The sequence below is a fragment of the Eubalaena glacialis genome, chromosome 7, assembly GCF_028564815.1.
Source record: "Eubalaena glacialis isolate mEubGla1 chromosome 7, mEubGla1.1.hap2.+ XY, whole genome shotgun sequence".
Classification (NCBI taxonomy): Eukaryota; Metazoa; Chordata; class Mammalia; order Artiodactyla; family Balaenidae; genus Eubalaena; species Eubalaena glacialis.
Genome location: NC_083722.1, coordinates 99,860,439 through 99,888,313, shown reverse-complemented (window position 1 = coordinate 99,888,313; position 27,875 = coordinate 99,860,439). Strand labels below are relative to the sequence as shown.

Here is a 27,875-nt window from a genome sequence, read left to right as displayed (position 1 = left end):
GTAATCAAGACAATATGGTACTGGCACAAAAACAGAAACACAGATCAATGGAACAAGATAGAAAGCCCAGAGGTAAACCCACGCACCTATGGTCAACTAATCTATGACAAAGGAGGCAAAGATATACAATGGAGAAAAGACAGTCTCTTCAATAAGTAGTGCTGGGAAAACTGGACAGCTACATGTAAAAGAATGAAATTAGAACACTGCCTAACACCATACACAAAAATAAACTCAAAATGGATTAGAGACCTAAATGTAAGACTGGACACTATAAAACTCTTAGAGGAAAACATAGGAAGAACACTCTTTGACATAAATCACAGCAAGATCTTTTTTGATCCACTTCCTAGAGTAATGGAAATAAAAACAAAAATAAACAAATGGGACCTAATGAAACTTAAAAGCTTTTGCACAGCAAAGGAAACCATAAACAAGACGAAAAGACAAGCCTCAGAATGGGAGAAAATATTTGCAAACGAATCAACGGACAAAGGATTAATCTCCAAAATATATAAACAGCTCATTCAGCTCAATATTAAAGAAACAAACACCCCAATCCAAAAATGGGCAGAAGACCTAAATAGACATTTCTCCAAAGAAGACATACAGACGGCCACGAAGCACATGAAAAGATGCTCAACATCACTAATTATTAGAGAAATGCAAATCAAAACTACAATGAGGTATCACCTCACACCAGTTAGAATGGGCATCATCAGAAAATCTACAAACAACAAATGCTGGAGAGGGTGTGGAGAAAAGGGAACCCTCTTGCACTGTTGGTGGGAATGTAAATTGATACAGCCACTATGGAGAACAATATGGAGGTTCCTTAAAAAACCAAAAATAGAATTACCATATGACCCAGCAATCCCACTACTGGGCATATACCCAGAGAAAACCGTAATTCAAAAAGACACATGCACCCGAATATTCATTGCAGCACTATTTACAATAGGCAGGTCATGGAAGCAACCTAAATGCCCATCGACAGACGAATGGATAAAGAAGATGTGGTACATATATACAATGGAATATTACTCAGCCATAAAAAGGAACGAAATTGAGTCATTTGCTGAGACGTGGATGGATCTAGAGACTGTCATACAGAGTGAAGTAAGTCAGAAAGAGAAAAACAAATATCGTATATTAACGCATGTATGTGGAACCTAGAAAAATGGTACAGATGAGCCGGTTTGCAGGGCAGAAGTTGAGACACAGACGTAGAGAACAGACATATGGACACCAAGGGGGGAAAACTGCGGTGGGGTGGGGATGGTGGTGTGCTGAATTGGGCGATTGGGATTGACATGTATACACTGATGTGTATAAAATTGATGACTAATAAGAACCTGCAGTATAAACAAACAAACAAAACAACTAATACTAAACTTTCATTGGGTTATTTGTATGGAAATATGTTAATATAAATGTTTCAGACATTAAAAAAAAAAAAAACAAAGAACAAAAAGGAGGTAGGATGGAGAAAAGTGGGCAAACCTACAAATAAATTTTTGGCTAAAATTAAGAAAGATTATTTCTAGTTGCTCATCTTTGGGCAGCTCCAACAGCCTTCAAGAGGGATCATGTGACCTCTTTGTGCAGGAAGGGCTTTCTAGAATCTTAATATCAAGAAGGATTATAAAGACCAACTAATTTACCACCCTTTTCCAAAGCTTCAGTTCTTTGATTAACAGTTAGTTCACGAAGAGCAGAGAGTAAATTCTTCCCTCTAGGACGATTAATAACAGACCTATAAATTATTGCAGGTTAATCAAATATTTAAAGTATTTCAAGATAATACCTTTCATTTTCTCTTAATATGTCCCTTCCTTTCTTCCAGGTGTAGACAGGTTTCGGAGAAGCTTTCGGCTTACACTCAATGACAACTTCACCTCCCACTTTGACAAGAGTTACTCTTTTTAAGAGGGTTCTTGAAAAATCCGGGCCCACAGCTGGAAGAGAATATAGAAAATAGAATAATTAATTATTATGGAAGAAAAAACCCACTAGATCATTCTTTATAGTTTTTTTCTTTCTGTAATGTACTTATTGCTGTCTTGGGCATCAAAGGGAGGAAGTTACATTCTTTTTCTGAAGTAAAGGGAGTAGCACTGGAAGTTTTGATAGATTATGAAAAGTTGAGCTGTAATTTGTATATGGTAAAATATACCAGTTGTAAGTGCATACAGCTTGATGCATTTGGTATACTCCAACATGAAGATCAAAATATAGAACATTCTATCACTTTATTGAGTGATTCTTTAAAAAAAATTATTCCATGTTCAAATGAAGATAAATTTAAAAATTTCAGGGAAGCAAAAGAGAGAGACAAAACAAAAACCCATAAGGTATTTTTCTGACTGTGTAGATTAAAGCTTCCCGTCATTGATAGTTACCACCTCTGCTCTTTTCCATAGCGCTCTGTGCATGTCTCCATCAGAAGATGTGCTGAAATGTCTATAGCATCACCATCTGTAAAGCTTCTCCTTAAAATCAACGACTTTGTTCAGCTTTCCACTACTACTGCCAAATGCAATGCTTGGTTCTTGCTGGATAAATTGTGACTTGCTTTTACAAAACTCTATTCCATCCTCACTACCAGTATTCTAAAAATTCATTCATGTTGACACCAAATATATAGTTATGTGGATATAATATTAAGTAATTCTTTCTTTCCTAAAACAAAAGATATACACCTGTATCCTTACAGAAATATAGAAGGGGACTTTCTGAAAAATCTCTATTTTCTTCTGCATTAATTGAATTAACATGTTTTAGGATATGTTGTGAGCACAGATTCATCTCCTGGAATCTTAATTTTATCATATTTAAAATCCCTAACTCACTGCCATTTGACCTGATGGAATTTAAGATTTCGTACCATGCTGAATGAGAAGTTTAAATGCTAACCACAAATTACTTAAAAGAGGACAGGTAGTGAGTGTGTATGTATATAGGTGGGGAGGACGGGGGTCAGTTTTTTTAAACGTACCCAAACCGTAAGCTGGTGATTAAAAAAAATAAAATCAGGCTTCAGCAGAAGCAAGGGAAACCTTTATTAAATGCTTTTGTCATGGAAATACTTTCAGTGTCTAGAAAGAAAGAAAGATGGAAAGGTTACTTTTTAATGGGGTGATGCAATGTACACATGGGGCTGGTTTTACTATGTGCAGATTAAACTAAATAAATGAATCTAGCAGGCAATTGATACTTCAATCTGTGTTCCTTGGATTCATGAGGGGAATCTATAATTCAAAGAGTAATTCCATAATGATAAATGAAATTAATAAGTAGAGTGCAAGTACAAATGTTTTTGCTATAATTAGATAAATGCATTCCTTGTATGATCTGCAAAATCACATAATAAAAATTATAGGGTTCTGAAAAAGATAAGGTCAGGACAGACGTACTCGATATTTATGTAACAGGAATACTAACAAAAACAATTATCAGTCTAGTAAATATGTTAGCATGACTAAAAAGACAGATTAAATTTCTAATAGATAAATACTACAAAAAATACACGACTTCAGTGTGTGTGTGTGTATGAAGACAGCTTGATGAAACAAGGAAGCTGGAAGAGAGAAGAGTTGAGATTGGTAAAGTATAAAACAAGTACAAAGTGCAGAAGAGAACCACGCTATGTTAGAGTACGTGACCAAACTCAGCCAAGAGGAAAATGTGGGCTGAATGGGAGTCACGGTCAGTGTGCTTTCTGCCTTGGCTAGCTGTGTTGACCGGAGTTAGTGGGCCTTGTTCTCGGTTGCTGGAACTAGTGTCATACATGGACAAAGCCAGCATCTGCTATACTGACCTCACTTCCTCATTTACCACTCCCACACATGCTCATTTTCAACACAGAAAAGTTACTTTTTTTTTTCTTTTTGGCCTCACCGCATGGCATGCGGGATCTTAGTTCCCCGACCAGGGATGGAATCCGTGCCCCATGCAGTGGAAGCACGGAGTCTTAACCACTGGACCGCCAGGGAAGTCCCACAGAAAGGTTCTTGTAGCAGAAAAGACTCACTCCCATCTTATGGAAACATCTGAACTGACACATTAATGTAAAAAAAAAAATCAAGTTTCTAGAAGATTTTAAAAAAGGGTATTGCGTGAAATAGAGTTACAAATCTGTAACATATAAAAATCCCTTCTTAAAACTATATCTTTCTACACACATATTTTTATCACTTTAGGCAGACATTTTTCATCTGTTCAACAGGAATTCTGCAGTTGCATTTGAAAGGAGTTACATAAATCAAACCATGCACAACACATGGGTGTATTTGTCAAAAAACTATGTATCGCGTTTAAAACTATGCATGCTATCAGCCACACAGAAGGCAGAAAACACACATTCCAGTGTCAAAAGAATTTGTACTGTACTATGTATGTGCATATTATCTTTTGGATATCCTAGAGATAAGACTGCCTTTGAATGTCTTTCACTAATAAAAATGGAATTATAAATTTAAGTCTTTTCTCTTTGTCTACTTCGTTTGCTTAATTTACTTCTAGTGTTATCTAACTCTGCAAATCTACCAGTTGCCACCATAAGCTGCAATGCTTCCTAGGGCAAAATTGTTAGACCTTCATCTGTTTTTGAATACTTGACCCATTACTGGGTGTCTTAATACTCTGCCATTTTGTGACCATCTTTCACACTTGAGATACCCTAAAGCTTACAGGATGACGCTCTGTCATGTCTGTACCCTATATTTCTTCTGATTACTAACCATTGGCTCAGGAGAGGCTTGAAGGCAAAGTAAAAGGACCCTGTTAATTTGACATTCACAGAGAATCAGGTTTTAAAAGTTATTGGTAAGGTCCCAATAGGGCACTGTTAGAATCCAACCTTTGCTGGCACTGGAAAAAGTGAGTGCACTTTGAAGGTGAGATTTCAGTGGGTTCCTAGTAGTTCAGAAAAGATAAAACCAATTGTCAAATGACCCACTTGAGTCCGAGAGTAGCACCAATCCTGGGAGATCCTCTTTTGCTAAATCTAATACACTTCGAGGACAATATTTCTTACATGGACGACTAGGGGGCACTGCTCTCCCAGTGTTGGAATAAGCCATGCTACAGGACCTCTTCCCTGTGGGAAATCAACTTTTTATTATTTATCAATGATCTTTAATTCATTAACATTACATTACCTAGGAGAAGCATCATCCGGCTGAGAGAAGCCTTCTATGCAATTCTCAACTGTTTGTTTTTACTTAATTAAATGGCTCCTGGTCACATGTCAAGGGTATTGTAAGTGGCCAACAGAACCCTTGAAAACTGAAGTTGTGCCTTAGGATCATTCCTCAAGAGAGATAGTAAGAATGATAACTCCTTAATGGGACGTGCAGTGGCAGTCCCATCTGGGAAATAGATGGGTGTGATGTGTTACTCTATTATTGAAGGGGAAAGGATAATTATGTGTGCCTGTTCTCTCAGAGTCTGTAGACACAACACTGGGAACACTGCCAGTTGATGGAGACTATTAAGGATGGCTCTTTTAGAAGTTCAGAATTTCATATTATTTTAACTTTTATTTATTATCTTTATTACCTCATCATTCCATAAAAATAAACCCAGAGTACATATATTCATTCAAGTATTTCCACCACTGAAGAGATAGTGCTGGTATCAGATACTAAAACCCCAAACTTCTCCTGGTTGCTGGGTAGGTAACTAGAAAGCTGGCTATACCGGAAATATTCTTCTTTCTAGGTCCATCATTTCAGAATGGCTGATGCAAAATCAGCCTCTCTGATTTGGGATGATATTCACAAGGAGACTGTCAAGAAATGCTGAAGTAAGAGTTTTCTGTTCTAACATCAACATAATGTGTTCCTTCTAAGTCTCTAATACTCTGCCCTGCTGGTTTTGGTCTACTTCACTGAACGTCCCGTTTCCCCAGGGCTCCTCCTACCGTGGTAGCTCTTGTTTATGGGCTCCTGGTCTTTTGGGAGAGTTATTATAAAACCAAACAAATAATATTTACAGTCACAAGGTTGCTTTGCAGATTAAATAAAATACATGTGTTGTACGTAAAGTACTTAGTTCAATATCTTCCCAGAGTAAGTCCTTTATACCAACTCTTCCCCTCTGCTATTTCTACTATCACCACCACCATTTTTAGAGCATTTTAAGCTGAAAAGCTTAAAGAAATATAGTTTTGTTTGAAAACAGGAAAAAAACTTTCTATTTTGAAATAATTATAGATTCACAGGAAGTTGCAAAGATAATACAGAGAGGTCCTGTGTATCCTTTACTCAGTTTCTCTCAGTGGTTACAGCTTATGTGAGCATAGTACAACATCAAAACAAGGAAGCTGATCATGGGTACAGGGTGTAGAGCTCTATGTTATTTTATGAAATACTTCCATGTTTGTACCTTCCACTGAAAGAAAGATACAGAACGCTTCCATCACCACAAAGATCTCTCTCATGCTACCCTTTTAGAGGCACATCCAACCCCCTCCTGTCTGTCCTCTCTATGCCTAGAATCCACCAATCTGTTCTGCAGCTCTATGGTTTTGAGAATATATATATATATAAAATCATACATTATGTGATCTTATGGGATTTCTTTTTTTCAGTCAGCATAATGCTCTTGAGATCCACCCAGGTTGCTAGGTGAGTTCCTTTCTGTTGCTGAGTAGTCATATCTTATATCTCACCCATCCTGGTATGGATGAGAAATTCATCTTTACCGTTGGCATTTCAGGCACTGTGATAACTGACAAATGCTTTTAAGCACAGGATCCATTTCAGGATCTTTCAACACTTTCTCTGTCAACAAGTAGGATGCAGATGAGCCCTTTTTTCTTTTTATAAAGGTTTGAAAGCCAAACATTAATGGTGTAGACATAGGTGGAATCTTTCTTATTCAAAGAAAAAGATTTTAAAGCCATTTTAGAATGTCATTTCTTACACAATAATTAACATGTTGATTGAAAATCATTCTTACATGTTTTAAAAGCTTTAGCTGCTAAACTCCTATTAACCTCCCTTGAGCTACCCTATCTGTATGACGATCATAAGACAGTGTGCGTTTTTAAATATCTGGAAGCACTTGACCTTGCTATATCAGTCCAAATTAGTGACATTCCATTATACTTGGCACAATGTCCTAAACACTCACACGTATTTGTGTCCTTGGTTAAACAAGTGGTGTATGGCAGTACAATGCCACATTTGATTACGAGTAGCTTTGTCATGAGATCGAAATCTTTGTTGAATTTTATTTATTAAAAAAAAATTTTTTTTTGCTGTGTTGGGTCTGTTGCTGCGCGCGGGCTTCTCATTGCGGTGGCTTCTCTTGTTGCGGAGCACGGGCTCTAGGCGCGCGGGCTCAGTAGTTGTGGTGCATGGGCTTAGTTGCTCCACAGCATGTGAGATCCTCCTAGACCAGGCCACGAACCTGTGTCCCCTGCATTGGCAGGCAGATTCTTAACCACTGCGCCAGCAGGGAAGCCCCTATTTGTTGACTTAACAGAAGAGAGTAATTAGACTGTGAGAATTCTGGAATTCCAGTGGTTAAGAAATGGTAGTACTTGTTATTAGCAATTATTAGCTCATCAGTTCCTTGAAGGCAGAGACTATGAATTATGGATCTTGAACTTAGCACAGGCTTTGGCTGGATATCACAGCCCTTTCTTTTATCCAAGTGGGGTTGTAAATGGCTTCTTGAACTTCCTGGCTTATGTACAGGACACTCTGTCCTCTCTGGACCTCAGTCAAATGAAGCAGAATTACCCAAGAAACAATATGGGCTGTTGATACGGTTGTCCCTTGGCATCTGCTATCCACAGGGAGATTGGCTCCAGGACCCTGAAGGTACCAAAATCCGCAGATACTATAGTCCCTCATTTGAATAGCATAGTGCAAGGAATACAGCCAGCTCCCCATAACTGGCGGACGCAGAGTGCTGGCTGTATTCTCACACCACGTGAACTGGTGTGATGGTAGATGTTTAACAACTGGCTCTCCAAGCAAAACAAAACACCAAAGAACTTGGTTTTCGGTGCTTGCCAATTTCTGTGGTCCAAATACTTCCATCAGGGCCGAGTTCAGGCTACCAACAAGAAGTCACTGAACGCTGAACTGAGAAGGATACATAAACTCAGCTCCTGCCAATATGAACTAGCTCCGGCACATAATATCCTTTCCCTGCTTCCCTAAAGCACATACTTAGGGGAAGGTTACAGGGCAAGTGGGCCCTGGGAGTTCAGCTTTCCCCAGATTTGGGTCTTTCTCTGAGGCAACACGACTGTCTCCCCTTTCCTCCCAGGTACTCCCAGACAACTCCGTGGTGAGAAGACGGGAACTTCAATTGCCTTCCAATTCCTTTGATTGGTTCATTCTGTCTAAAGAATCTGTATCCTGACACTTCGTAAGTGACAATAACACAGCAGTTTTAAGGGCTTCAGCTACACGTGCCCTGACCTAGACATGCGGGCTCAAGAGAAACAAACTGCAATGTGGACAAGCGATGTTTATATAGCCCAGCAGTGACTGATCTCTTGCTTATCATGTTCCTTCAATAAGGCACTTAACTGAAGTTTTTTTTTTGTTTTTTTGTTTGTTGCTTTTTTTTTTTTTTTTTGCCTTTGCGCTATGCTTATTTTCAACCACATTCAAAAGGCTTTATTAAAAGCAACGTGCCTCCTACTAAGTACAAATGAATTTCTTCAGGAGCCTAGAAGAGCCAATGTCTGCTCATGTTGGGAAAAAAAAAGCTGGAATGTTGTTGGTACAAACGCTCTGTTTCTAGAAGAAATTGTCCCACATGATTAATAGAGCTTTTGTCAATACTAGGTTCAATCATGGAAGCATGGATTAATTGGAAGTAGAGTGGTTATACCAACAAATCATTATTCCTCCCTCCAACTCCTACTTGCTTTTACAAGTTAGCTACTCCGCTGGGATGGCTTAAGATTGGATAACAAAGGGTTCTATAGAGCAGATCTTAGATCGGGGCACCTAAATTTAACTGATCAGAAGAATCACTTGGAGGACCTCCTCAACTCTACCCACCACGAAAGGGGAGCTGAGAATTTAAATTTTACTATTTTTGCCACTAAAACAGTGATCCTCAGAGCAGAAGCATTGGTGATCACCTGGGAGCTTGTTAAAAATGCAGACTCTCAGGCCCCACCCCAGATCTGAAATCAGAATCTGAATTTAACAAGACCCCCTAGTAGTTTAAAAATGCATCAAGGTTTGAAACTCACTGCTAAATCTTTGTGAACACCAATTCTAACACTCCCTGGGTCAGGCTACTAAAAGAGAATCAATTTGCTGCCAGAAAGTAGTGGAGAGAAAAAATATTTCATGTATTTATTTATTCAGTAATTCATAGAGACTTGCAGCAGATAATGGTAAAAGACATAAAGTAATAAATACATTTAAAATATGGCTGATGTCAAACATAGGAAAGGTAGGAAACTATCTTACTAGACTTAGTACAATAAAGCGAGCTACTCTGAAGCCAAAACAGACAAGTCAACGTGATGGGCAGAGGGAAAAAGAATATATTTCTTTCTAACTAATAAAAAACAAACAAAAACTGTAAACCAAACCAAACCAAACCATATAATTTTTTAGAAGACAAACTTTCCTCCTGATTCTACACCTTAACAATCTATTGGAAATCCCTTTATGTAAAGGACTAAGGACTTTGGAATGGATAATGCCTTCATAGCACTTTTACAGAAAACTCAGACTTCGGTGGAAGGAAAGTACATCCGGCGCTCAGTATCCATAGCTTCCGAAATCTACAGTTGGTTGAATCCAACAACACTGAATTTGCAGATGCAGTGGGCCAACAGTACATGGGATTAAGACTCAGTGATGCCTTGGGCTGCATTCCTGAGTTATATTTTAAACTCTAACTCACTGAAGGCATTTCTTTGGGGGAAATGACATAAGGAATTGTCATAATATTTATCCTTCAGATTTCAAAGTCTCCCTTCAGTTGGCTTTAAGCCACAGAAGGGAGACGCCAAGAACATCTAAGTATATCCTCACATGGCAGCCAAAGTCACTCTGTGGGCCTAATTCTAACTCACCATCTTGGTAAAATGGGGCCTTTAAGACATGGTTGGAATCTCTGATGCTTGATATTTCTCTTCTGCAGAAGGACTTCAGAGTCCTGATCCAAATCAGAAGGTTTGCCAGGTAGAGCATATTCAACTTAAACAAACAAACAACAACGACAACAAAAAACCCGCTGTTCAGGCTAGACTTCCTATTTTAGGATCGTGGTTCTCCAAGTGCGGTGTTGGACCGGCAGCGTCGGCATCACCTGGGAATTTGTTAGAAATGCACATCCTCAGGCCCCACCCCAGAACCACTGTGTCAGAAACTCTGGAGGCAGCGCTCAGCAAGCTGTGTTTTAACAAGTCCTCCTAGTGATTCTGATGCGTGGTAAAGTTTGAGAATCGATACCATGGGAAAACTTAATTACCTCCTGATCTGATCAATTACAGCAGCAGTCCCCAAACTGTGCTGTCCATTGGAATCACACCTGGGCGGGTTTAAGGAATAAAGGGTCCCGGGGTCCCAGGCCCAGGGATTGAATTAGTTGGTAGGGAGGATGGTAGAGTATTGGGCTCTTAAAGAACTCCCCAGATGACTGTCATATGCAGCACAATTTGAGAACCACTGAAATGGGGTTTTCTGGTGATTGTGCGGCTGTCTACATTATAAGCTTTTGGTATGGATACTAGTTAAAAACAGCAACAAACAAACAAACAAAACACATCTTACTATATTGCTACACTTTTAGATTTGCAAGAAGTTTTCACATGTGATCTCTTTTAGTTTTGACAGTGAGGAGTAGCACCCTCATTTTACTGATAAATGTAGGCTTAGCAACTTGTTAAAAGATACCAGATTTGCACTTGAGATCCAAGTGCATAGCTTCCCTTCTTCATGACGAGTTATGCAAAGCTCCTGCCTAGATGACATTTGGGTAAGAAAGGCGTCCGTCCTCTCATTGGATGCTGATCACACTCAGCACATTTGATGATTTTGTAATCTGGCTCAACGAGGCAGTTGAGAAATCAGACTTAGATGCAGATGAGCACTTGTGGAAGTCCCTGTGAAGTAACTTTTAGTTTAGCCTTAATGTTTTTCTAATTTGTGAGCCAATCATTTGGACAAATGCCAAATTAACCAGATAATTGCTCAAGCCTGCACCTCACTTTAATTGGACCATCAGTTCCTTAATGGCATTGGAATGTCCTGCCAGGGTCTGATGTTCTCCACCACACAGGCCAGGAGAATCCCCACGGTCCTGAACCATCAGACGGAAACTCCTCAGGGCGAAGCTACTTCTATCCCTTATACAGTCTTGGCAAAGTCAGGTCACATTCAAGACCACTTGAATGTGAAGACACCCACTTGCTCTTTGGGATAGTTCATCCCATTTCAAAATCAAAGATACTCTAGTGACACTGCTGGTTATGACCCAGGTAAACTGGACCCAGTACCCAAGCATCTTGCTCTAGCAAATCACTTGTCTTCTGTACAGAACTGTTGGTACCCTCACTCAGATTCTTTTTTCTGGCCCCAGCTGCTGCGAGCATTGGTTGTCTACCACCTCCAGCTGCCCCCTTCTCTGGGAAATTGACTGGGAGGTTTTGCTCCAGCTGCCCTGCCATTGCTACCACCACCTAAAGGGCAGTCCAATGAATAACTGATACAGAGATTTTTTTAAAAGGCCAGCCTCCTTGCCTCAGGTGGGAATAGCTCTGAGATGCAGTTTATACTCTAGACATCCCCCTCCAGGATGCGATATAGGCGAGACTTCACCTGAGACCATGTCCCTGCTCAGCTGCCCTCCATCCCCTCCCTAGCTTGCTTTCTCTTCCAGGTTTTTCCCAGAGGACACTCCTCCAGTGACTCATAGGTACCTGAATCCCTGCCTCTGCTTTTGAGGGCTTAGGCATCCTCTATCTTTACCACACGATACATACAGAATGACATTAGTATTCTGTCGGAGCAGCACAGAAAATTTCAAGTTTAGCAATTCAGTCAGCACTCCCTAGTACCAATATGATCATCTACCTAAGTGGACACAAACATTAAACATGAATAGAAATATTTCATTAGAAAAGTTACTTTTAAATCAATAAAATACCTAGTTTGGTTTTTCTAATTATATTTTTTATAAAAGACTCAAATTTCCCCAAGATTATAAGAGTCTATTCACTCTAACTCCAACATGCCTTCATGAGTGGAGAGAGAGATGCGATGATGGTATGACCCAGGGAATTGTGTAGCACCCCAGGGATGCCCACGAGCATATGTCACACGAGTGAATCTCATCCATGACCTAGGCTAACACAGGAGAAAAAGTCTGGGAACAGTTGCCTTGAGGAATAATAAACTATCAATTGCAATAGGTCAGTCACAAACACGGACATTTCTATTTGATGTACTCATAACCAGGTCTACTCTAATATACTGACCTCAAGGTAAAAGTCTCTCTATGGCATTCACCCATCCGGTGAGTAAATCACCCAGCACCTAGGTTAATTATTTAGCAGTTTCAATCCATTAATTATAGATACGTTACATATACATTAAGTACCCAGACAGAACACATAAAACAAGACCAAGGGAAAAGCCTATTAAATATATGCTTCCTAACCATCTCTTACTCATGACTTTAGGGCTATTACCCAGCATGAAAGGGAATCTCCTCTCTAGCATTGGAGGATGCTGAAATTTGATCGATAGCTGGAACCAACCTCCATTTTTTCTTCCTCATACTGAAGTATCTTGTTTTCATTTTGTTTCTTTGTTCAAGTCAACCTCTCCAAGATTTTAATACAGGTAATAACTACTCAGTTATTTGATCCATAAGAGTCAAACTATTACCATTCGACAAGAAACAAAGTGACTTGTGAAACACAATCGTATTAGAGCTTACCCAATTAACCAATATTAATTTATGTGTATTTTTAAATAGTCAAATGTCTTCTCCCTCCTTCACTTCAGATGGACTCTAGGATTCACCCATTCAATACTTAACTGCCCTTCAAGTCACTTGGAATATACTAGCGTGATTTTGGTTTTTTTTGGCAGGAAAAATGGGATATTAAATAGGGAACGTCTAAGCTTGTTGTTTAAGATCCTCTAAAATTGGCCATTAATTTTTCCATCTTTCTCTTTCAAGTTTAAAGTTTGCCTGTACGCTTTATGTATTTGAATCAAAAATTCTGAAAAACATTCAGGATTCTCTATGGGCAAGAAACTATCCAGATGTTTTAGAACTTTGAACCTTTGTTCAGGCCATTTCACTCTATTCTGCAATGTTCCTGGTCCTTTTCTTTTTTTTTTTTTGCCTGTAAAAAAATTATTTTTCAAAGCTCACCTGACTAGCCCAGTCCATTAGCTAAACTCTTTCCGGAATTTCTGGAAGACTTACTTTTTCACCACTTGTTTGGCCTGTATCATTTACTGACATGCTTACTGTTCTCATACTCAACAAGGTTGAAATCAGGGGGGTTAAATAACGTCTCAGGCATTTTTATCTGATCTTTACTGATCTTGTTTGCTGATCTCAAGGGACTTAAGAAAGGACTCAGATCAAGAATTCATTTGGAATTAGTTCCATCTGGAAATGATTTGAAATAAACCTCTGAATGTAAGAGTTGAAGCAGTGATTACCACCTCACAGGCCTTGAACCCTGGGTAGGGGGAAGGGAAAGGATCTGATGAGGATCTTGGGATATATAAATGTAAATCATAACATACATATATAGAGATAGATATAGACATGGATATATAGAGATGGATATATACACACATACACATCTCTACATACTGTTATGTTCAGCTGTGGGTACGTGCTCTTGATAAAAATCATTTAACAGCCTTTCTCACTTTTGGCTCTGCTTTTGGGACTTTATTCATCCTCTATCTTTATCCCATGACTATGTCCCATGATTTCCAGTCATCTGTTACTGTCAAATTTTCTCATTTTAACTAAGGGACCTACAAAATCTTTTAAAATTATCACGGCGTCCCCAGACTTAGCAATTGGCCAGCACTCACTTAGAAGGTTTCAGGACTATGTGATTCATTTCTTAGGCCACACACCCTCAGTTTTAGCTGTTCTTCTAACCAGTTGACATAGTGTTTAATAGAGAACACACTTCTTTCTGCAGAACATCCGAAGCAATCTACCTTCGTAAACTGCGCTCCACAAGAATCGGCTCTAACTACCAATAATCAGAGCCCATCTGGCCACGGTGGGATCACTGTACTTGTCCTGGAAGAAGCTGGAATTATTGTTCTCAATATTTATAGGGTGGGAGGTATGTGTGTTTAGGTCAGCCTTACAGTAGGCCAAGCCAAGCTGATGATGACTCCGGGAGAAAAGAATTCTCCTAGGCCTCTCTGAGAAAGACGGCAGCCTCGTGAACTCTCACAAATTCTTGTCTTTGATGGGATGTTGGTTCAAGTAAAGAATTTGGTGAGAACAACAATTATGGAAGCTTTTCCATCCGTTTTTACCTTGCAGAGGGTGGAAGGACATTCAATTCGGCAGCAAATACTTATGCATGTCAGATCTACAGGCCAGGCACCAAGAAGTGCTTTACAGAAGGGCAAGTCAGGTCTCTGAATCTGGGGAAATTATCAGGGCTTATGGAATCAGCTCCCTTTGTGTGCTGCCTTTCTCTTATTTATAATCTTTCTATTATGTTCCCTCTAAGAAGAACTGCTGTTTAGATATTTAAGATAAATTCTGAAGTCAGAGTCAAGATTTTTCTACAAGACAAATGCAAGTTGATGGCCTGGAGTTCTTGTTTGCTTGTTTTGTTTTGTTTTTTTTTTAATGCCCATAGGTTTGTTAAATCACTTAACTTGTGTTTTCAATGATTTACTTAACTCATTAATTCATTTTTTTAACAGTCTCTCAACTCCTTCATCACTTAGTACAGTCGTTCATCCTTAGATTCATTCGTTATTTATTGAGCACATACTTTGTGCTTCAACATTGTATTAAGTCCTGAGGATTAAATGATGAGTTAAACCAAATATGGTCCATGACATCATGGGGAAGTTAAAGGGCAGTTAGAGAAAAAGACAGAAAAATCACATAAGCAAATGTAAAATGCAACGGTAGCATGATATATGAAGAGGGGACAGAAAAGCACTCTAGGCAGAAGAAACAGTGTGGACCAGTGGCCTGTGGGGGAAGGGAGGGAGGTGAACATGCAGCACAGAAAGCTCAGCATTGCTGAAGAGCAGCAGGAAAGGGGCACATGGTGAAAAATGGAGCTGGAGGGGCAGACCACCAGTGCATAGCCTGGAAAATTCAGAGGTGAAAGAACAAGATGCACTTTGCTGGCTGTTCAAATACACCTTTCCACACCAAGTCAGCTCTTCCTCTCTCCAAGCCCAATCAGAGTGATAGCAACAGACGCAAAAGCATTTCATAAACTTCACTCAATTTAGAAAAGGGGTTGATAGAGGAATAAAAATGAGCGCCAAGGGAACTGCGTCACCCATTGTAAGCATCAGGAGAAACTGATTTACAAAGTGGTCTCTTCTTAATGCTTGCAGAATGCATTCCTTGTTTCTCAAGCGATATCTTCGGTCTAAAGATTTCTTCACACCTTTTTCTTGGATTGAACGTTTATGTTTGGCAGAGGACATGGTAGTTTAGTGATTTTAAGAGTTTTTACTTTTTTTCTTTCCAGTATAAAGACTCACCTATAACACTAAGCTCTGCGCTGGAAAAGATAACTCCATGTTTATTTTCTGCCACACACTGATACATGCCAGCATCTGAGAGGTTCACTATTGTTATGTTGAGTGTTCCTTGCTCGATATGAATTCTAGCCTGTGAAAGAAAAGAGGAACACAAAACAATGACCTTCTACAACTGAGACCTTAAGGCAATTTTGCTGCATGTTATATCAAAGGGGCTTAATGGGAAGAAAATAGCTATCACATAAGCAATTTACATACCATGATCTATTTATTTGTCAACTAAATTTGTGTCAGGTCAGATGCTAAATGGAACAACCCGTACATCAGTTGGTAAATGGAATTTAAATTGTAGGACTCTCTTGAGCTCTCATTGATTTAATAGTGAAACCATTCAGATTAATATCCCCTCTAAATAGATGAAGTTGAAATTTAAAATGCTTGTTTTACTCCAAGGCTTTGTGCTAACTGTGGGTGAGGAGTGAGAAATACAAGTAAGTTTACCATTTAGAGTAGTTAAAACACTCAGATTATGATCAGGCAACACTTTGAAGGTTAATAGGATTGTAATCTTCTTGGATGAAGCAGAGACAAATATTTAATGTCAGTTGAAATTTACTAAGAAAAAGAGTAGGTATTAATAATTTAATGTTCCCTTACTCAATTGCTATCGGTGGCATGATCTAAGCTTAGGACCATCTGCTGGTAGCCAATCTGAAGAAAGCAAAGTTAGTGTATGGAACAATAGACCATCTTCATTCATCAGCCTGAGGCTACGTAACTTGAGAGGTCAATTTTTATAAGTACCCAAAAGGATCTCCTCTTCTCCAGGAGACCTGCCATTTAAGAAAGTAAAATATATAAAGACCTACTGGTTTTCTGGTTGCCCCGGGGTTGTGATTTAGTTGGGTGGACTCCGTATTAGGCTTTGATCAACTCTCAGCATCTGTGTTCTCTCACATTAAATAAAGGGAAGAAAATGCCAGTTACCTGGGTACTTACACTCTAGCGATTTGAGTTTGGCTTTTAGAATTGAGAGAATCATGGGACCAAAAAGAGTCCAGCAGTGACAGGCAGAGGTGTGGGTGGCAGGGGGTGGACCAGGCTCATCACAGCAGCCCGTTTCTGCGGCTGCACACACCACACTGACGTCCCGGCCAGCGCTCAGAGCAGTTGCTCTTCTCTGGGGGCTGACGGGGGAGGAAACCTGAGCACAAACAACTGGCTCTCAACTTGGGGCCTGAGGAAAATGTCAAATTTCAGCGAACATTTGACTTCACTAGGAAAATACATAAGGAAAATTAAACTGGACACAATTGTTCCTCATTCTAAGGTCCCACCTTCATTTATTTTTCTGGGCATTATTCCTTCAGTTATCTCTTTGAGCATCCTTAACAGACTTATTCCGATTTCTGTGTTAGACTCTTCTCCAGGTTGGTTATCTTTCTAAAAATAATTTTTTTGCATATGGTTTGGAATATTGGTGTGCAGGCTTATTTTGAAAAGGAGTTATTTTTGTCTGTCTTTTCCCGTCTATTTAGCAGTTCTGTGGTTGCCTCCACCTCAACCCCTGGGCCGCTGGTCCAGAAGCAGAACTACTCATGGCTTCTCTCAGGTCCTGATCTGGGAGGATGCTGGGACTACTGCAATTCCCATCCAGGGCCAGTGGGGGGCATAACCTGGTACCTTCTACCTCTCTTACGTCACAGAGTCCTATTAAGCCAGGCAGCAGTTTGTGTGCTTTTGCACTTAAGCCTTAGCTACAAGGATATTGTACCCTTGTCTCCAGAGAGGATTTTTTTTATACCTGAGCTCTCAGCTACTACTGCCTGCTTCAGGGCCTATAGGCTGGTGCCTCCGGCCTCACTCATCACTTTTAGTTTTTCTTCTATTTCTGTTGCATTAGAGATGTTGGTCTCGAGCTTGCATGTGGCATTGCTAAACGTCTGAGGCAGAGTGGGCATTCTGCTGGGGAACATACTGGACCATGTTGTCCACTAGTCTCCTAAGACGGAAGACGATAATAAAACCACACTGAAGGGGAGAATTTGGATGCTGAAAGGTGTCACTCACTCATTCTTATCTAGCATACACGCAAATTTGTGTCTTAGCACAATTACATGTTCCAGACCTTCAGCATAACTTTCCAATTGTAAAGCCAGAGATGTTAATCTCTGAAGATCAAAGATCAACAATAGATGCTTAACAAGGTTGGACAAGGCTGGAGAATCAGATTTATGTACAGTTTGTATTTATCAACTGCATTCGCTTTCACTTTTTCCACTATTTATGGCATTGGGTTGCATATTATTTTGGAGACAACTGGTCATTTTTCTGTTTCCATAGCAACAACACCACATTCAACATTACAGTAAATATTAAGACACCATTATCATCCATTTGCTTACCCGAGTTAACAGTGGTTCACCATTTTTCAGCCACCTGTATGTAGGTTTGGGCCTTCCATTGGCTCTACATTCCCAGAAGACATTTTCTTCAATGGCCACATGAATGTCATTTATTTTTTGAATCCAATTAGGTTGAGCTATAGCAGTTCACAAAGCAAAGACATACATTCAGTGTATGTTCAATCCATGTTTATCATATGCAATCAAGGGACAAAAATAGGCTAATAATAAAATTCCTTTTCCAGAGGTTATGCAAATTACAAAGCTGGGTAGAAGTTCAGGGGGTGCTTTTAGAAAACACCCCACCCTATGTCCAACTCTGAATGTCGTTATTTTTGCAGCCCACGTGGCTGGTTTTTTCATCACTAAAGGCAGAATGAATAACACTACCCTGAGGCATATGGTGAAATTAACTGCCCTTCCCCCCAAATATCTATTCTTCCTTCTTTCCTTTTAATAAGAGAAATCTCCCACCACCAGCCTACTACTTTTAGCTGGGCTCATGTTTTTTCTAGCTACACACTGCATTTCCAAGATTCCTTTGCAGCTGATGGTAACCATGGGACTAAGTTCATACCAATGATATGTGGTGTGTGTGAAAGTGATGAGAGCAACTTCCAGGTTACTGACTTAAAGATACTTGTCCTGGACTCTCACTGCCCTTCCCCACTGATTGGAAAAAGCAACAACTGAAACAGCTTTGAGCTCAGAGATGAAGCTATGTAGGATGAAAGTGCTGACCTGCCAGCCTCGGACCTTGAATGACCTTGTGGAATAAAGCAGCACCAGACCCACCTGCCTATTTTTGGAGAGATACATGTGAGAGAAATAAACGTCTTATTTAAGGCACTATATTTCTGGGTGTCTCTCACACACATCATATGGATACTTTTTGTGACTCCTTTCTCCTTCGAGGCTATCATCATTTTCTATGATTGACTTCTTTCATATTGATAGAATGTTATCCACAAGTGTATGGCCCTGGAATTCCAAATCTCTGAATGAGTCCTGGTTTTTACCAAAACCTTCTCAGGAAATCAAGTCCTGCCCACAATCTAACACAGGAATTCAAGACAGCACTTAATTCCCACACTGCCCAATGCCCTCTTCCTCTCTCCCCACCAAAATTATGCCTAATTTTTCATGCTTCAATTAAGGTCATATTTTCTTTCCTTGTTCTTAAGGGAGATAAAGACAATGTTAACCTACGTTCCCTAAAAAGTCTTCATCAATATCAAGCCTTCCCTAAAGCACAATTCGTGCCATTGGTAACTATAATGGCAAACATATTTAGGCAGAAGACCCTCAGCCCAAAGTTCATGCAGGAGAGAAGCACAGCTGTCATTCTGGAATGTTATCTTCTAACAAGGCACTTCCATAGGATAATGCCTACCAATGTAAACTTAACAGTCAGAACTGGTATCAGTATTTAATTAGAAGATGCTACTCAATATTCTTAACACGTCTCTTTGCTGACTTGACCTCAGTATCTTTACTCAGTGAGGCTACTGATCATCCATAATTTAATGCAAAAGGAAATGACTAGTGTTGAGGCCAAGCTATCTTATCTTCCCAGCAATAAATGAAACTGGAAAAACACTAACAAGTCACTTAACCAGCAGAGGTCTCTAGGTCCCTGAATAAATGCTGCTTTCTCCTTTTATCCATGTATAAGCAATTTCATGTTTTTCAAAGAGCAAAGCACAATTTTACAAATCCTCTACTGATGGGGATGATGCATTGCTGCACATGCGGAGAGGCTGAAAGGGTCAACTTTCAAAAAAGTTATAACATCAACAAGTATTAACTTGAACGAAGGGTTATAACCTTTATCCTTGAAAGAGCTGCAAGCCTACCATTGTTCTTAATCTTCCTGCTGCTAACGCAAAGGAGCTCAAAAGGTAGACACCTTTTTAGTTCTCTGCCTGGAAAATCTGATGTGTAACCCTGATAAGGCTAATGGCAGTTGTCTGCCTGATTTCACATTCAACCTGCTGAATATTTACCCCCCACAGAGTTTATGAAAACAAAGCAAAAAAGAAAAGCTACAGAAATCTGTGTGGAATATTAACAACTAAGCCAAACTTTTCAAAGAGAGTGAGGAAGAAAAAAAAATGGAAGGGCAAATGTAACTTATGAAGCAATGTCAAGTTGAAGTTCAAAAAGGAAACATCAAAACCATGTGCAGAGACAGAGATTTCAATGTCATAGATTTCCTGTAACTCTTGGGCTTATTCATTGCTTTCTTTCAAAAATACAGAGAGCTGGATGCACTACCTTGCAATCTCAAAAAAGGAGATGGGGAAGGGAAGGGAGGGCCTTGAGAGGATTTGGAAAAGACCTTGCGAAGTTCTAACTAATTAAACACTTCTGAGGGCTCATTCTGTCTCTTGCAACAGGGTTATGGAGGTTAAGGTGCTCGACAGGAACGCTCAATGGTAGTGATTTGTGCTGGTCAAGGTGAAATCAACAGCAAATTCAGCCTTTGTGGGACATCGTCAGGTACTTTCCTTTTTTTTTTTTAAGTAAAATTAATTCGTGGAAAACAAATTTGAATGGTTAAAAACCTATTCCTCCCAAAGTAAAATGAATTCATAGACGCCAAATTTGAAATGATATAAACATGTCCCTCTTGAAGTCAATACCTGGACATGGGCCCAGGGGGATCAGGATTGGAAGATCATATTATATAAATGGCAAAGAATGAGATAATGTTGTTTTTTAACATGCCAACTGCAGCTCTACAGGGCAAAAGCCCACACAGTGAAGGTTTCTCCTGCCACTCACTTAGATTGGATGAATCATCTCTAAGTGGGTGAGTTTTTTCTAATAGAATAGTCCTGTGCCTGATGGAAATTATTCATATCTCTACATAGCTCTTCGGGTCACCCATTTCAAAGTCCTTGGATGACAAATGGTCCATTTTAGTGCATAATAGAAAATATTGTTTCCTGTAACTTGTTTTGGATAATGTATTTGGGTCCATTGTATTTATCACCTAATATCTAGGTTTGACTACATTTTATAACTCCCTGTCTAAAAAATAGCTCCAAGGAAGGCCTGAACAGGTTGATTCAGCCCTATTATTTCAGAAAGAAGGTTATGTCTAAATGCCTTTTGGGGCATTATATATATAGATCCCAAATACTAAACAGAATTAATCATATCCACATATTAAAACAGAACCATCTGTTTTGGCCATTCATGTTCTTTCAAGGTTTGAATAGAAGAATCTCTCCTCTAAAACATCTTAAGTCTTGTTCTCAAGATACAAATTCAAATATAAGGTTAAATGGTTGTGTTTTATTTGACCCTGTGACACTGTTAGTCTCTTGGATAAATGAACAAGCTCTTCATTTCAATCTTTAGTTCAATAACTGCCAGAAATGACCTAAGTCAATGTGTATTCCAGCCACTGGAATCATGCAAGCACCTTATCCAATAACAATTTATATTGCAGACAGATATAATTTGAACTTAGTGGTCAAACAATTCTCAGACGTATCTGGCTCTCTAACTGTCCAAAACCAGAAATTTCTGGTAGAAAGAAATGCCATCATGAGCCTTAGACCTTAGAAAGTTAAAAATTTTAAAGACAGGATATAATGGGGAAAACCATTTAAACTGCTATTAGGATGATGACCTGTAGGCATTCAAAATTATTTCTGGTTGCTTACACAGTCTTGGAGAAGATGAATCACGTCCAAGGAATGCAGAGGTTTGGCTAACATTACTTAAGAATTATATTGATAGTGAGCTCTATGAGCCTGAAGATAATTACTTGGTTTCAGTTTACCATATATATAGTTGCTTCCCAAATCTTTATCTCCAGCTGGAATTCTTATAGTGTTGACAGAATCATTGAGATACTGTCAATATCTTTACCTTGAATCCAACATCCCCAGTATTGGCACTTGAACTATTCATTTTCCAACCTTACTGTAGAGAGTCTTCCAATTTATTGTTATAGTTTCCTCTTAAACCCTCAACTTCTCATTTGCAGAAGTCACTAAAAGGAAGGACGAGCTTCACAAGAAATACTCATACTGTGTTCTGTGCTAGGGTCCAAATTTGATCTCCCCTCATAATCTCCAGTCCTCTGACTTCAGGCTCTCATCCACTCCCCACACAACACCAGCAATCAATATCCTAATGGGCAGCGGTCCCCAACCTTTTTGGCATCAGGGACCGGTTTTGTGGAAGATAATGTTTCCACGGACTGGAGGTGGGGGATGGTTTTGGGATGACTCAAGCGCATTAAATTTATTGTGCACTTTATTTCTATTATTATTATATTGTAATATATAATGAAATAATTATACAACTCACCATAATGCAGAATCACCGGGAGCCCTGAGCTTGTTTTCCTGTAACTAGATGGTCCCATCTGGGGGTGATGGGAGACAGTGACACCCGAAGTGTGTTGCTTATGTCCAGTCTACTCCATAAGATGCAGCTTAAATTGTCACTTGCCACTCACTGATAGTGTTTCTGCAAGCAACTGATTTATTATGGTCTCAGTGCAGTCAAACATCTCTGCTAATGATAATCTGTATTTGCAGCTGCTCCCCAGTGCTAGCATCACTGCCTCAGCTCTACCTCAGATCATCAGGCATTAGATTCTCATAAGGAGCACACAACCTAGATCCCTTGCATGCTCAGTCCACAGTAGGGTTCGCGCTTCTCTGAGAAACTAAAGCCTATGCTGATCCGACAGGAGGTGGAGCTCAGGTGGTAACGTGAGTGATGGGGAGCGGCTGTAAACACAGGTGAAGCTTCGCTCACTCGCCTGCCGCTCACCTCCTGCTGTACCTAACAGGCCACGGACTGGTACCGGTCCGTGGCCGGGGGTTGGGGATCCCTGCTAATGAGGGTTTTCAAATTCAGTTCTATGACGCTCAGAGAGTTCTTGGGAGGGACGTCCTTTAACTAGGACAGCCTTGCTTTGTTTTAAATATTGAAAATTGCATGTTTAAAAAAGTAACGTGACAATTTAACAATACATACATGTTGAAAAGTACTATTTTGAGGTATCTATATCTTGTCCTTTTGTAGAAAGAGCTTTGAATTTGGAACCTGGAGATTGAGTGAGTACATTTTCTCATTTGAATCAAGGGGAGGCTGGACTTGATGGTGTCTAAAGTCCCTTCTGACTTTAATGTGCTAAACCTTTAAATACCTCTTGAACCATCTGAATTCTTGGATCTCCTGGGTTCTCTGTTAATTAGTGCTTCACTCAGACTTTCCTATTTGTGATCTCTTCATCTCTATGTAAGTTGCACTGTACTTTTACTCCTGGCAATGGCAGAGGAGGTGCCACCAGGCCAACTGTCTCACAGGTAACAATGATAAGCCACAAAGAATATAAAAAACAACTATGTGAAGGCACACTTAAGGGTAACCAAAAGCAGGTACATTTCTATTAATAGGTACTCATTAATATATAAAACAGATACGATTGTAGGAAGTAATCCATGCATGAGATAATGGATAGGATGTGTGACTGTGCTTTGCACACTGTAAATGCTCTACAAATTAAGAGAACATTGCCATCATTTCATATTTTTAGGCTAATATTTAAAGTGCTCTGTCATCTGGTTCTACCTAGTTCTCTCACTTTCTCTCCAAGTATGCCCAGTGAACACACAGCTCCTGTCAAATGAGGGTCTTCTTTGTTCTCAAATCCAATAAGCCAGCTCCTGCCTCACATCTCTGTTCAAAACAACTTGTGTTTTTGGAATGTTCTCCTCCCCTTCATCCCTACCCAGTGTTCACTCTGCGGAAACACTTCCTCCATGAAGCCTTCCCTGATCTGTCAACTGCTATCCTCATGAACATATACAGCTCATAGGGCACAAACAGCAAAACTGTTCTGTGCCATCACGTGTATTGTTTTTGAATGGGTTGGTTTAACTCTTTTACTGCTACCTAATTTCTATAAGAGCATACGTTTTCTCTTTTCTTCCTGGATGTGCTGTAGTCATTTCAGAACTTGAGAAATGAATCAATGGATAAAAAAGGATTGGAAATTAGCCATATGTTCATGAAAAAGGTCTTAAGGCTGGTTCACTAAGCCCACTGCCACCCAAACGCACCAAGGTATTATCTAGTTTAACACAGACTAATGTCTTTATGTTTATTTTTAATCCTCAACTCGGTCACTGCCTACTGTTTCTCTGAATGTGCTCTTATTGGGTTAAATACATTCCTTTCTCCATCCCCTATTCACCTTCTGAGCAAAGTACTACCAATCACAGACACTAAGGTATTTACATAATATCTCAATCAGCATCACTTTATATATGTTATTTCTCGACCTCATAATAACCTGCAAGTTAAGTGTCATTGTCCCCATTTTACAGATGAGGTCCAGAGACATTAAAGTCCAGATTCAGAAAGTGGCTCAGTTAGGACTGGTACACAGGCTTTGCTTGGCTTCAACGTCCATGCTCTCTTGACAGGCTCTCAAACTATGCCCCTACTGTCAATGGAGAAGGGAGTATTCTTTTGGACCCATGGTTCTCAAAGTGTGGTCTCAGGACCACTGGGGTTCCCCAAGTCTCTTTCAGAGAGTCCATGAGAGCCTTTCTTTCCACCTACACATCTGTGTGAGATCAGATTTTCTTCATACACTTCAACCAAAACAACAATCATGACAGATTAAATACAGAAGCACGTACCAGAATCTAGTTTTTTCTGCTAAGACAGACATTAAAGATATTTGCAAAAACCTAAACAACATCCCTCTTTTTTGTTTGGAAAAATACAGTTTTCTTAAAATACGTTAATTATGTTAATATGCACTGATTATACTGTTGTCATTTTAAAATAAAGTACTCAAATTCTCGGGATTAATTTCTAATATGCTATATATTGGTAGAAATAACCCACATAAGCAGAAGTTTTTTGGAGTATACAATAATCTTTCAGAGTGAAAAGGGGACCTGAAAGCCAAAATTTGAGGACTCCAGCTTTAGAGAAGCACGGAAACTTTCAGATAAATGAATCCATGTATGCAAAACTTGCTACAAGTAAATTTAAACAATATTCCTTGATAGATAAAAATTGTAACAGTTACATCTGCCTTCTGTGACAACAGAGTAAGGGAATGGAACTGCATTTCAATACATTGTCTTTGATGTGACTTTTTCTTCCCTGGTCTGAAGTTTCTCATGGGGTAAGGACCCTGTAACCCTACTCCTGTATTACTTCCCATTGGCCATTATTTACAAAATGTTTCAATGTGCACCCCTTGAAAAACTGCATCAACCCACTTAATTGGCACTACCAGCTGAAGTGAAGGAAACAAAAATTGCTGACTATCTGAAGCGACACTCAAGAATACTGAGGGTCTCGATATCAGTTCTGTCCAGGACAATTAAGCAGACTACAGCTTTACTGCAAAATTACCTTATCTGCTGTTCATTTTTTGGTCACTCTATCCTTTAAGCCACTTTGTGGGGCTGAATATTATCTAGTGATCACATATACATAGCACATCTGTGGGGAAATTAGTATGAGATGCTACACGATACTTCTGTATTCTGACCTTAGAGATAATCCAACACCATGTGCAGTGTCATCATGGCTACAGTTTTGCCTTTACAGCCAAAGGACCATGGCCCACAAGGTCTAGACATACAGCCATAGATGTAAGTTGGAGAGGAAAATAAAAAAGAGCTCTTTTGGACTCAATAATCAGGTGATCACCTTGGAAAATAGGAAGTGAATAAGTCAACTGTTCAACTGGATGTTTTAATTTATGACTTTGGTTGTGGAAAATAAGCAGAAGAAGTATCTGGATGATTGACGAATTTTTTTTCCCTTTACCTTTTTTATTAAAATGTCTTATTGGCAGGAAAAGGAACACAGAAAGAGCAGGTCTAGTCATAGCTCTGATTCTCGCTCACTCTATCACCTTGGGTAAGTTATTTTATGTCTCTGGACCTTTTTTTCTTTTTCTTTTTTTTTCACTTATAAAAATCAAAGAGAAGGGCTTCCCTGGTGGCGCAATGGTTAAGAATCCGCCTGCCAATGCAAGGGACACGGGTTCAAGCCCTGGTCTGGGAAGATCTCACATGCTGTGGAGCAGCTAAGCCCGTGCACCACAACTACTGAGCCTGCACTCTAGAGCCCGCAAGCCACAACTACTGAGCCCTCGCCCCACAACTACTGAAGCCCGTGCACCTAGAGCCTGTGCTCCGCAACAAGAGAAGCCACTGCAATGAGAAGCCCGTGCACCGCAACCAAGAGTAGCCCCTGCTCACTGCAACTAGAGAAAGCCCGCGCACAGCAACGAAGACCCAACACAGCCAAAAATAAAAATAAATAAAATAAATTAAAAATAAAAATCAATGAGTTGGCCCCAGTAGATCCTTCCAGCTCAAACATTATAGGATTCTATGAACAACAGCCTGTTCACCGCTCAAATATTATATTCCCTATTTCCTCATGGTGAAGATGATTTTACTCTCTTAACACCCGTTACATATAGGAGAAACTGAACAAAAGGCATTAAATATCAGGTTCCTTTAGTTCATGCTTCATTCTTCTAAATGATGTTACTCTATTGGTCTATGTGTGCAAAAAGGAAGTGACTATACAGACATAATGAGGTGGAAAGATGAATAATTATCAAGTGAATTAAATCCATTTTATACTTCCCTTTCCTTTTTTCAAAGATAATTACTTTAGCACCCTCCTACTTTGTCTATGTAGACTGGCCATAATGCTTGATGTGACAGCAAGCTGCTAGCTTTCATGGGAAGCAGGAACACCTTTGCTTGCATGTAATTTAATCTTAGGATTCACTCTACCACTTGAAAACAGCCTAGCACGAGAGCAATGGTTCTTACACTGTGGACTCCAGACAAGCTGCATAAGCATGACCAGGGAACTTAACAGAAATACAAATTCTCAGGTCCCACCCTAGTTCTACAGAATCAGAACTTCTGGGGACAGAACGCAGTATTCTGTATTTTAATAAAATTTTCAGATTACTCTAAAGCACACTGAAGTTTGAGAACCTCTAGCATGAAGGAACAGGCATAGCATTGGGAATCTAGCTCTACTTAACCATGTAACCTCAATCAGTAACATTTTCTCTTTGGGAATCAATTTCCTTATCTATAAAATGGCTAAGTATAGGAATGATTTGGGAGTGTCTTACTCATTCCAACTCCAAAATATATGTCAAGCCTCCATTTATTTTCCTTCTTTGAGTCCTAGCCACCAACCTCTCTCACCTGGTTGGCTTCTTGACCGGTTGTCCTGCTTTTACTCTTGGTTCCCTATAATCTAATCACCACAAAACAACCAGAGTGGTCTTTTAAAAGCATGAATGTGATTGAGTCATTCCCCTGCTTAAAATCCTCCACTGGTTTCCCGTTATGATCAGAATAAATCCCAAACTCTGTGGCTGGCTTAAAAGGTACTGCATAATCTGTCACCCTCCTATGCTTCCAAACCTTTTGCCCTTTCTCACTATGACTAAGTTACACTAGCTTCCTTGATACATCTCACAATGCAGTGTTAATTGCAATGTTAAGTAGTTTCCTGTCTCAGGGCCTTCATACTTCCTTACCTTCTGCCTGGAATGTACCACTCCTTGAAAGCCTGGCTCTTTTCCATCCTTTAGGTTTCAGCTCCAAAGTCAAATCTCAGACAAGTCTTCCCTGACTACCTTATCTTATGAAGCCTTTCCTCTGCTCCTAGTTATTTGCTATCATATCATCCTACT

The 27,875-nt window shown here is 39.6% G+C and overlaps 1 protein-coding gene across 1 annotated transcript in view; it reads right to left on the bottom strand.

Annotated features, from left to right (window-relative positions):
* The window catches only part of CNTN4 (contactin 4), a 312,839-nt gene that overhangs the window by 137,317 nt on the left and 147,647 nt on the right, over window positions 1-27,875 (bottom strand). Inside the window, exons 7-9 of the mRNA XM_061195546.1 lie at window positions 18,137-18,273; window positions 15,732-15,861; window positions 1,808-1,958 (exon numbers count right to left, since the gene is read on the bottom strand). Of these exons, the coding sequence (XP_061051529.1) occupies window positions 1,808-1,958; window positions 15,732-15,861; window positions 18,137-18,273 (418 nt within the window). The remainder of the gene's footprint in view (window positions 1-1,807; window positions 1,959-15,731; window positions 15,862-18,136; window positions 18,274-27,875) is intronic.